Below are 12,067 nucleotides of genomic sequence, written 5' to 3' on the forward strand. Positions count from 1 at the left end.
ATATGAAATATGAAATGAAATGAAATATGAAATGAAATGAAATATGAAGCGAAATATGAAGTGAAATGAAATATGAAGTGGAATGGAATGAAATATGAAATGGAAAGTGAAATGAAAAGGGAAATGAAAAGGGAAATGAGATGAAATAGGAAATGAGGTGAAATAGGAAATGAGGTGAAATAGGAAATGAGATATGAAGTGAAATGAGATATGAAATAGGAAAATGAAAAATGAAAATGAAACGAAATATGAAAATGAAACGAAATATGAAAATGAAACGAAATATGAAAATGAAATGAAATATGAAAATGAAATGATATGAAATGAAAGATGAAATGAAAAGTGAAATAAAATGAAATATGAAATGAATTATAATGGAATATGAAATGAAGTGTGAAATATAAAACGAAGTGTGAAATGTGAAGTGTGAAATGAAATGAAATGAAATATAATGGAATATGAAATGAAATGAAATATGAAATGAAGTGTGAAATATGAAATGTGAAGTGTGAAAAATGAAATCAAATGTGAAAAATGAAATGAATGTGAAATGAAATATGAAATGGCAAGATGTCAAGGTGACATGTACTCCAAAATGACCTAGAAGTGTGAAAAAAAATTTTAGGGAGTGGGCCCTATGGGTGATGCGATATTCCTTCTACATTTCACCGTTCTCGGTATTCTGTAAGAGCAAGAAATACTTTCTCATGGTAAAAAAGCCTATTTAAAAGAGTAAGCAACGCAGACGCACAGTTACTGAGTTTGAGGACAGTCTGAAATCAGCACTTACCTGTCAACACAACTTTCCCAGATGCAAAGATGAGCAACACAATCCGTGGTTTTACCATTCTATAAACAAGGCCAGGAAACAGTTCAGGTTCGTAACTGTTAAGACATAAAAGAAAAAAAAGACCTTAAAAATTACATGATTCAACTCCTTTCCCATAACATTCAAGACCCTATATATGAGCGTGCATATTAGAGAAGCTGCAAACAAGTTAGCTGTTTTACCAAAAACCTTTTTGCTCTCTCGAGGAAACAGAGTCTTGCGTGTCCTCAGTAATTTCTTGTGGCAGTCGAGAACACTTAATTTTTGATCCCAATATGTTTTTCAAGTGCAACCCATCCTAGGTTATTAGAAATTATGGCGACTTCAGGCATCTGATTTAATTTTATATGAAGATCTTGGTGATTAAACGTTCCCTGTCTTTTCACACAAGTCTGCTAAAAAGACTGGATTTTCCAGGTTTCCCCCAAATAAACACATTGTGTATGCCCTTATGAACTGTTAAAGTTAAATGTGCTTAGCAGATACAACAACAACAGCAACAAATTTCTAGACTGCTGCTATTTGTCTTTTGGACAGGCGGTATATAAAGAAAGAAAATTAAACTAGCCTAAGTTTTAGAATTCAGGATTGTGTCTATAAATGGAAACTCATTCATATTTTCCAATCCATGTAAACTAAACTTTTGTAGAAGTCTAGAAAAAGCAAAGCCATTTTTAACACCTCAGATCAAGTATAAAAGGCACACCAACACAAGACAGGGAATGCCCCGCTACAGGACCCCATGCACGCTATCAAACAGGACGAACTGCTCTATGGCAGAGAGAGGGTAAGATGTGGCATGAAAGGACTTAGGCTGAAGTTCGATCAAGAGAATTGAAGGGCATCAGAGCCAGGTCAAGAGCCTTGCCCATGTGTCCACCCCAGGGGGCAGAGGGATTTGGTGTTGATCAACCTCCAGCTCAGGGAGGTCCCAAGGGGGTGGAGAAGCCCCAGAGCAGCTATGAGAGGGTGGAGGCACTGGCTGTGGAGACGGCAAGTTGGGAGAAGTCAGGAGGGCTAGAGATATCCCGGGGGACAGGAATACACCGATTGTGATGGGGCTGCAGTCACACTCACACACACACCACCACCAACACACACGCCCCACCGAAAAATCAGGACAACACCAGATAGGACTGCTTTCCTAAAATGTGCTACCGCCATCCTTTTTTGACTTCTCCCCATCCCTGTCCCCCTCACCGGTGGTCAGCCCCTTCTCACTTATCCATCTCAAACCCCAACTCTTTTGCTAATGCCATCAAGCCACTTGTGCCTGTTTTACAAAATCTACAGATCAGTGGGTCTTCGTGTGTGGGCCTCTGACATCACCACTGAGCTTTTTAGGACAGCAAATTCAAGCGAAATCTCTGGTGACAAAGCACAGCCAGGGATGTATTCTAGTAAGTCGTCCAGTGTTACCTATGCAATTTAAGTTCATTGATCACTATTTCAAAAGATTGAGTTGGCTGGGTGTGGTGACTCACTCCCGTAATCCCAGTATTTTGAGAGGCTGAGGCAGGAGGATTACTTGAGCCCGGGAGTTTGAGACCAATGTGGACAACATAGTGAGACCTCATCTCTGCAAAATAAAAAATACAAAATTAGCCGGGCACTGTGGCCTGCACTCCCGGCCATTCGGAGGCTGAGGTGAAGGATCGCCTAAGCCCAGGAGTTCAAGGCTGTGGTGAGCCACGATTGTGCCACTGCACACTCCGGCCTGAATAACAGAGTGAACCCCTGACCAAAACAGACAACAACAACAACAAAACAGGGCACATAGGATAACCTCTGAGGATGCAAACACAGCACCTTAACTCTTTCGCCTACCATGTTCCACCTTTTATATGATCCCAATTTCTCTGAAACATACATTCTCTTAGAAGCCCAAAACATCACTCACATATCCTGGTAAACACAAAGGGAAGCCACGTAACTGTCATACCTACTGAACTGCTGGTGGTTTAGCACCAAACTTTCCAACCGAATGGGAAATCTCACATCACAGCTCCCAACCATGTTCTGGATTTTAAAGTCGAGGAATCTGGCAGGGAACCCAAGCTTCTGCACCACACGAGCATACTTTCTCGCTGCGAGTCGAGACTGCTCTTCACTGAGGAGAGACACATGTTGAGAGATGTCTTCATGACATGTCCCTAGACTGCTGAACTGCATTCTTTTTGGTTGTATTGTTACCATCAGCACCGTGCTTATCTTTCAATGTTTACGGCGAAACTAAGCTCTGTGAGGAGGCCTTACCCCCCATCCTTGTGTCCTGAGCACCTTGTAAACGGTCTTGTACGATGCACGGTTGTTGAACGGAACCACAAACACATTCTTGACTTAATTTATCATCTTTCATCTCTAAGGTTCTTCTTACTAAAATGCTATTTGATAAGATTATTTCCACTGGATCTCCAGATGTGTACCCCTAGACCAGCATCATCATCTGGGAACTTGTTAGAAAGGTGACGTGCCATGTACCACCCAGCCACACACAATCTCTGGGGGTGGGGTCCAGCAGTCATCGCGGTGCTCACTAATGTTTAAGAACCATCTCTCGGGTCTCCAAGTGTGTGCCATTTAGGTGGGAAGAACCACCAAAATAAGGACACACACGTACAGAAAAATCCACACGAGGTGGTGAGATATGTGCTGAGCAGCCCAGACAAGGCATCAGTTCTTGGGGCTTCATGGGATGAACTGTCCAAAAATAACCATATGAAAATGCCTCAAAACCTCTGCCAGATACAGTGGCTCACGCCTGTAGTCCCAGCACTTCTGGAGCCCGAGGCAGGAGGATTACTTGAGCCCAGGAGTTTAAAAGCAGCCTGGGCGATATAGTGAGAGCACATTGCAACAAAAAATCAGTCGGGTGTGGTGGTGTATGCCTGTGGTTCCAGCTACTCAGTAGGCTGAGGCAGAAGAATCTTCTGAGCCCAGGAGGTCGAGGTCATGGTGAGCTGTGATTGTGCCACTGCCCTCCAGCCTGGGCGACAGACACCCAGCCTCAAAAACAAAAACCTCAAAACCTACCCAGTTTTGCCCATGCTTTCTCACACATTGTTATTCAAATCATACCCAACACAAGAAAAAACTTCTAGTGGAGCACAGTGGAATGTGCCTGTAGTTCCGGCTACTTGGGAGGCTGAGGTGGAAGGATCTCTGGATCCCAGATGGTCAAGGCTACTGTGAGCCATGATTGCCCCACTGCATTCCAGCCTGGGCAAGAGAGTGAGATTCTGTTTCTTAAGAAAATAGAGAGGGAGAGGGGGAGAGGGAAGACAGGGAGGAAGAGACAGAGAAGGAGAGAAAAGACAGAAAGGGGGGAAAGGGAGGAGGAGAGAAAGGGAGGGAAAAGGAGAAGGAGGAGGAAGGAGAGGAAGGAGAGGGAAAAATTCGGCTGCTTTGTGGCCATGTCCTCATGGTGTCTGTCCCACTCAAACCCTAGATCCTCCTGGAGAAGGTGAAGTCCTGAGAGTCCAGGCTTCCTTTGTCATGAGATTCTCTTCGACTGTCATGCCAGAACAATACAGTGCACAGCAGAGCTTTCCAGAATGGGGGCACTTGGCAGGTGAATCAGGTGAATCCCACACTCCTCTCGGGCTGCCCCTGTTGTCATCTAGAGGAAAAACCCTTTGGAACTTGTCTGCCTGGACCAATGGGAGTGTCCGCTTCTCTTGCCTAGATCTCTCACCAAGACTGCCCCTCTCCTGTGCATTCATTACTTCATATACACCTCACCTTAATTAATGTGGATTCTCATCACCCACTTTTTGTTTTCAGACGGGGGTCTCACAGACTGAAGTGCAGTGGCACAATCACGCTCATGGCAGCCTCGAACTTCTGGGATGCTCCCACCTCAGTCTCCCGAATGGCTAGGACTACAGGCAGGCACCACCACACCTGGCTCTCCCCACCCACTTCTAATTCCTGAAATGCCCTTGGCAAAGCCACGTCCCCACGTTAGCAGTGAAATACATGGCTTCCATTTTGAACAACCACGTTTGGCCTAACTGACGTGTTAATGTTTCCCCCAAAAGTAAATAAGCTCAAATTTCAGAAGTTTCCATCATCCCGTAGTTTCAGCTGTGTAGGACATCACATCACAGCAGGCGTCCTAAAAGGACACAGAAGTTCCTATGGAAACAATTAGTTGTTAAAAGTTTCCATAGCGGCCAGGTGCAGTAGCTCACACCTATAATCTCAGCAGTTTGGGAGGCCAAGGTAAGAGGATTGCCTGAGCCCATGAGTTCAAGACCAGCCAGGCAACTTGGCGAGACCTCGGCTCTACGGTAAATTAAAAATAAAAAAATAAAAAAGCCACACGTGGTAGCGCGTGCCTGTAATTCCGGCTACTTGGAAGGCTGAGGTGGAAGGATCACTGGAGCCCATCAAATCGAGGGTGTTGGAATATGACTCCAACTCAAAGGAAAACAAAATTTGCACCTTAGAAACAAGCTTAGAAACATGGTGGCTCATGTCTGTCATCCCAGCACGTCAAGAGGCTGAGGCGGGATGATAACTTGAGCCTAGGAGTCTGAGACCAGCCTGGGCAATATAGCCAGATGTCATCTTTACAATAAAAGATTGAAAACTTAGCCGGGTATGCTGGCGTGCACCTGTAGTCCCAGCTCCTCAAGAGGCTGAGGTAGAAGGATCCCCTGAGCCCAGGAGGTCTAGGCTGCGGTGAGCTGTGATCGTGCTGCTGCACCTCGGCCTGGGTGGCAGAGTGAGACCTCGACTCAAAAAAGAAAAAAGTGGTAACAGCCTCAGCTTAATAGGTTGGGGGGACTGTAAATGGGGCATATAAGTCAGTATTACAAGATTTTTAACCCCAAATTTGGCATTTTATGGAATCAACTCTTCAGGAAAGATAATGCTTCCTTGCTTTACACACTAAACTTTCTGTCTGGTGAGGGTGGAAGGACGATTCCCATACCTTTTGGCTCCAGTGCAGACGACTTTCCCAGAGCTAAATATGAGGGCTGTCGTCCTGGGCTCTCGGATCCTCATGATGACAGCATTCAATCTCTGTGTACGTAGGAGAGGACATTATCCCGGTGGAAAAAAGGAGCCAGATATGAGTCTTGAAGAGAGAGAGATTGCATGGAAACACTAAATGATGTCTGGGTCTCTTCTCCCCACATTAACAAACGTGATTATAGTTAAAATGCACTCGCCAGCATGTACAAACAATTCCAATAACTGTTAAGGAGAATATCAGTAACTGTCATGTTTCAGGCCCTTTGCTAAGAGCTTTACAGTGTGTATCCCGTTTATCTCCATGACAGAACTAAATTGAGTCTATTATGATTTCTATTCAGTGCACAGGGAAACAAAATCATTATTAACCGCCAACATGACACAGAAAATGGCAGAGTGGATGCTTTCTAGGCTCTGACTAATGTGGCCCTTTTTACCTAACTGGATAAATCCTCCACCACTGATGCCAGGGAGGCTTTTCTCAGTAGGAGCCCAGTCTTACTCATCTTTGTACTCCTAAGTCCAGAGGATGGCAAATCATGAAAGGTTGATTGGATTGACAAATCCAGTTCCCCTAAGTAAAGAGGTCACTGAAAATGGGATGCCTGACCCTGGCAGGACACAAGAAAGGATAGATTTTACTAAACTTGGAGGGGATAAAAAAAATTCCTGAATCGTAGGAAGTTGAGGCCTGAACTTTAAACAATATGACTTTCTCAAATAAAATAAAGGGTAAATGAAGAAATACACAAGTGTCAGCCACCTGAGACAACATTTAGAAGAAAGTATTTCCAAGAATATGAAGGCATTTTTAAAAAGCCAGTGTCCCAACAGCCAGGCTGAAAATAGTGATACTGAAAAGGAAAAGGTCTTAACTTTTAGGAACTACTCAGTTACTTTATTCAGTACAGGGAATGAATTGGGTTTTTTAAATTCTGTTGTCCAGAATGGAGTGCAGCGTCACAATCATGGACACCAGAGCCTCAACCCGCTAGGCTCAGGTGATCCTTCTGCCTCATTCTTCCAAGTAGCTGGGACTACGGGCACACACTACCGCGCCTGTCTAAGTTTTTTACTTGTCTCGCTGTGGTGCCCAGGCTGATCTGGAACTCCTGGGCTCAGACGATCCTCTTGTCTTGGCCTCCCAAAATGCTGGGATTATAGGCGGGAGCCACTGAGCCCAGCCGGATTATTTTTTATAATGATAAAGCAGAGAGTGAAATGATTAACGTTAGGAGTTAACCAAAAGCTTTTTCACTTAAAAACAATTCTTCTTTTAAAGAGAAAATAAAAATAGCCCAGGTGCCGTGGCTCTTGCCTGTAATTCCAACACTTTGGGAGGCTGAGGTGGGAGAATTTCTTGAGGCCAAGAGTTCAATACCAGCCTGGGCGACATAGTGAGACCCACATTACGATTAAGAAAAAAAAAGAAATTAAACAAAAGAGAAAACAAAACAAAGGAAAGACTCAATATCATGATCATAGGAAGGAAAGAAAATCTACAGAGAAGCTAGTTGCTGAGAGGACTACCGAGAAACCTTACCTTTGGGTTATATTCTACATTTTTTGCATGCAAAGCTATTTTCTTTAGATCCAATGTGCAGGCCAGGTTTGCAGTAGAAACTATATTCCTGAAGAAAAGTAAATTTAGAAAGGTAAGTCACATATAAAGACTAAAAAAGAAGAACGGACAAGAATAACATGTGCATTTCCTAATTTCATATGTTGTGCCTTAGCAACTTCTGAGGGGGAGAATTATTACGGATGTGAATAAACAGTGACATGGTCCCTAGTAAAATATAAAGTCCCCAAACGAAGTCATGAATACCAGTTTCTGAAATGTAATGACTGACCGCCTAAAATTCAGCTTTAGATCCGTTACAAAAGAATGCCTCAAAATAGAAGTACAACTCTGAATCAAATTTGTGCAAATCAAATTCGATTTTACCTCTTTATGCCCTTTGTGTTTATCCAACCCCGGCCATAATGTTCAGGAACTTCAGTGCTTTAGTATCAATGATACAGTCTTTCTAGAGTGTATCTATTAATCATCAACACCCTTTTAAAGGATCAAGAAGTAGTGCTTCATTTTACAGATAATCAAATTGTCTAAAGCCACAATCTCTGAAGAACTGAAAAAACAAACAATGCAATCCGAAGGTCTCTCCCCTACGCTACCATCCTGAAATTAGTTGCCATCGCATCCGGGCACATAGAACATGTATCCAGAAGCATTGCTCAATGGAAAGAAAAGGATAAACTTACTGCAGCTGAGGCACTATCCCACAACATTCCGAAACCAGGGTCATCGGTGTCATGGGAGTTGAGGATGCCAGAGGCAAGCTGCTGGAGGTGGGTTTCTCAGGAAAGGGCTGGACTGCGTCTGCATCACCAGGGTGCAGAAATGAATGGGAACTTGATGCACTGCTGCTGTTTAAGACCAGCCCAGAGTCCTGTGTGCTGGGTGGTGGCGACCTGCTTTGTTCACTTTGAGGTTCACACTTTTCTTCTGTGTCATGCTTGCCTCCAGTGACGGTCTGGTCTTTACTGTCTTGGATCAGTTCATCTGGTAGGAAGCTAAGATCCACAGATGAGAAATCGCCCGTTGTTTCTTGGAGTTCAAGATGTGAATTCAGTGCATTCTCTGGAATGTATGCATTAGGTGTGTACACATCATAAGGCACAACTGGGCTGAGCAGGGGAGTCCCAGGTGGGGCAAGGGCATCCTAGGCAGGTCCCAAAACAGACAAACAAAGCACAACAAAAGAACAGCACATTACACCAAAGGGACACAGTAAGTCCCCTATACACGAACCTTCAAGTTATGTACTTTAATGATGCACACTTGTGTTTTTTAATGTATTATTTCTCTCCACCAGGTGTCAGGATAGCCTGTCAAGTACGTACGGTACTCTATAGCTGATCGGGTGAGTTGGGCATCTAGGCTAACTTTGTCGGACTTACAACAAATTGGACTTAGAAACATGCTCTCAGAATGAACTCATTTGTATGTTGGGGACTTCCTGTACCACTGTGGCAGGCAGGTATTGTGTTCAAGATAAGAGGCAGTTCAAGGGGCTTACATGCATGCCTTGCCTCATTCTACAAAGTACCAGTAAGATTGTCTTACAGAGTTACAAAGCACACTTAGTAGAAACAGGAAAGTATCTCTTAAAATGCAGAGAAAGCATTTTCCATAAACGCTTTCCTACTTTAGTTAGGTCCCTGGTGAGCTGCCACTCTCTAAATCCAATATTATCATAGAGGCAATTGAGCAAGCATGCTGTAAACTGTGCACACTTGGAAGACAACAGATATACTGCGCTATTTAATTATAAACTTTGGTTGACTTAACTACGTTTTGGAGTTTTCCGTTTATATTTTTAAAGCAAATCCATGAAGGAAGGTTAAGATATAGTCTTGAATGCTAATCAAGCCTCACTAAAGACCTTGCGTTGGACCTTCTGTTCTCAGGTATGAAGTGATTTGGAAGAAAAAAAGAAAACCTCCTAAATACATGAATTTACAATACGAAAATGCTTATTGGAATCTTAACGTTAAGAACAGTTTAAATCAATGTATTGTGCTTCCAGCCCAGGGAAGGCTGCTCAGCTACCATGGCCCAGAAGCCAAGGTAGGTGTGCACCTGGGAAACAGCTAATGTCAAGGTCACCGGCTCTGTTACCCGGAAAACCCATTCTCTTGGTACAAGCCTCACCACCTGCCTCGCCCAGGCTGCAGGCCTGGCTTCCAGATTTCCAGTGCAGCTTGCGAGATGAACTCAAGAAGATCTCTCTTTTGGCAGGTGACCGATCACAAATACAACTCAGCACAACGCTGCCTGACCTAACACACCGTGTCTGGACACATCTGAATTGTGCTGTTATCACGAGTCCAGCAGATGGCAGGGGTGACTAATTATTTAAGGGTAACGCTTAGACAAATGAAGCTACTCGCTTGAAATATGATTTTGATTTAGAACAGGAAATGAGCCATCATGTCTCCCCACCTTCAACCACAGGGCGGCCCTGAAAGAAGTGAAGTGGAGCCGCGGGACCTTGGCCTCCCCTGTCCTCGACGGAAAGGATTTCATCAGTCAGTGTGCACTACACCCCGCAACAGCCAGGGTCTCCCTCCCTCTTTCCCATCACAGCTGGATTCTAGCTGAGTCAGAGTTCTTACCCAGGGGAGCGCCACTCCCTCAGGGAATTCACTGAGCTACTGGAGGTGATATCTCAAGGCCCTAAAGCCTTGGCAGCTCCCTGCCGAGCTGATTCCTGGGGACACACCACAGAGTCTGCAGGGATGCCCGCTCATTGCATTCTTGGCCTCACATCTGGAGAACTGTGGTGCTGAACAGGTTTTACAGCATCAACTCATCTTCTCAGAACCTTTCCTGCGTGGGCTCTTTTGCTGTGGGATGTCACTGTGCCTGCCTCAGCACCCATCACTGTTGCTTCAAAGTCTCCCATAAAACGGTTGCTGTCTTGCTTTTTTTGAGACTCTCTTTTCTACAGTACTTGGCGCTAAAGCTTCTTTCTTTATTTGAGCCAGGGTCTTGCTCTGTCACCCAGGTTTGAGCACAGTGGCCGGATCATGGCTCAATTCTAACCTTGAGCTCAATCTATTATCCAGCCTCAGCCTCAGCTCCCAAGTAGCTGGGACTACAAGTGCATTTTACCACAACCAGCTAATTTTTAAACTTTTGTAGAGATGGTGGCGGGGGGTGGGGGTGGGGGTCTCACTGTTGCCCAGCCTGGATTTGAACTCCTGGCCTCAAGTGATCCTTCTGCCTTGACGTCACAAAGTACTGGGATGCATAGACGTGAGTCAAGATTTTCCTTTTTAAATCAGCAAGAAAACATACTCGTTAACCAAAAGAAGCTACAGGTGTTTCCAGTCCACTTGTTAGCAAAGGTAGTGGCCACCAACTCCTGCAGAAAGACTATTTCTCGAGGTCTATTGTTGGTGTTAACACCGTAGCGAAGCAGAGGCTGGCTGGAACCGGAGACCACTACTGCAAGCACAAAGCAAACTCTGTGTGTGTGTGTGTGTGTGTGTGTTCCTCGAGTACTAGGGCAGACAGTTTAATCTGGCGACCCAGCCCGGTAACTTAGAGAAGGCCTGTCTCTATAGCCTCAAGCTCCTGGGCTCAGGCGATCCTCCGACCTTGTCTCTCGAGTAGCTGGGTCTACAGGCGTGCACCGCCACACCTGTCCAGTTTTAAAACACCTTGCAGAGATGCTGTGTTGCTGTATAGCCTAGGCTGAGGTGACGGGTGAGAGCCACCGTGCCGGGTCTTATGCCAAAAAAACTGAAAAGCAAACTGTTAGCCGATGTGGCAACACACACCTATAGCCCTAGCTACTTGGAAGGTTGACACAGGGGTCACCTGAGCCCCGGAGTCGAGACTGCAGTGAGATACAGTTGCCCACTGCACTCCAGCCTGGGCAACAGAGCGAGACCCTATCTATCTCAAGTGCATACGTGAACCAATCTGGTGAGGGAGCTCTAGACCAGGTATGAGTTCTCATGGGCAACCTTGACCGAACAGTTTACTTCTCCAAGCTTCCAACGTCCAGTTGAAAGGCTGGGTGCTCGGCCCACTTCTGAAGGTCGCCTGAACTTTGGAAGAAACGAGGGTGGCAAAGCCCTTGCCGCACACAGGACTGGGCACTCACAACCGGCAGGGACTCGGGCGTGACCTGGGGCAGCAGCGGCGTCCAGGCTCACCTGGGTGGTGCACTGATCCATGTAGTACTGCAGGTACGCCTCCTCCTCCATGGGTGCAGGTCCCGCTACGGGGGCCGTGGGGCCGTGGGGGGGCGCGCCTGTTCTGCGAGCGGCCGCCAGCTCCCCTGGGTGCTGAAGCCCTTTATGAGCCCACCCGCGAGGCCCATCCACGCTCCCCACCCCCAGCATGTGGGCCGGGGGTGGCAGGGGAGGCCCTCCCTGGGTGCTCACGCTGGGAAGCACGTGGGCGCGTTTCCTTCCTGCAAATTCCGCCTCTGCTTCCCGAGGGAGAGAAGGTCTCCAAGCAAGTTGCATGAAAAGTGAGCATGAGGGAGAGTGAGAAACTAGGGATTCACATTTCTAAAATTTATTGTTATTCTTTAATTAATGGGGAGGGGCGGATCTCGCTTTGTTGTCCAGGCTGGTTTTTTTATTTGTTTATTTTTTTGAGTTGGAGTCTCACTCTGTCGCCCAGACTGGAGTGCAGTGGCCGCTCCCGGCCACGGCAGCCTCAACCTGCTG

The 12,067-nt window shown here is 45.7% G+C and overlaps 1 protein-coding gene across 1 annotated transcript; it reads right to left on the reverse strand.

Moving 5' to 3' along the window:
- Positions 1 to 567: 567 nt before the first annotated feature.
- Positions 568 to 11,734, reverse strand: LOC103253472 (TATA box-binding protein-like protein 2). The gene is made up of 6 exons (XM_008051770.2): positions 11,546 to 11,734; positions 8,078 to 8,538; positions 7,356 to 7,443; positions 5,769 to 5,860; positions 2,772 to 2,939; positions 568 to 885 (listed from the first exon to the last, which is right to left on the reverse strand). The coding sequence occupies exons 1-6, from the start codon at positions 11,732 to 11,734 to the stop codon at positions 780 to 782; spliced, it is 1,104 nt and encodes a 367-aa protein (XP_008049961.2). The 3' UTR covers positions 568 to 779.
- Between the last annotated feature and the right edge of the window lie 333 nt (positions 11,735 to 12,067).

This window comes from Carlito syrichta, unplaced genomic scaffold (assembly GCF_000164805.1).
Source record: "Carlito syrichta isolate Samal-C Ts95f unplaced genomic scaffold, Tarsius_syrichta-2.0.1 Scaffold232672, whole genome shotgun sequence".
NCBI classification, from domain to species: Eukaryota; Metazoa; Chordata; class Mammalia; order Primates; family Tarsiidae; genus Carlito; species Carlito syrichta.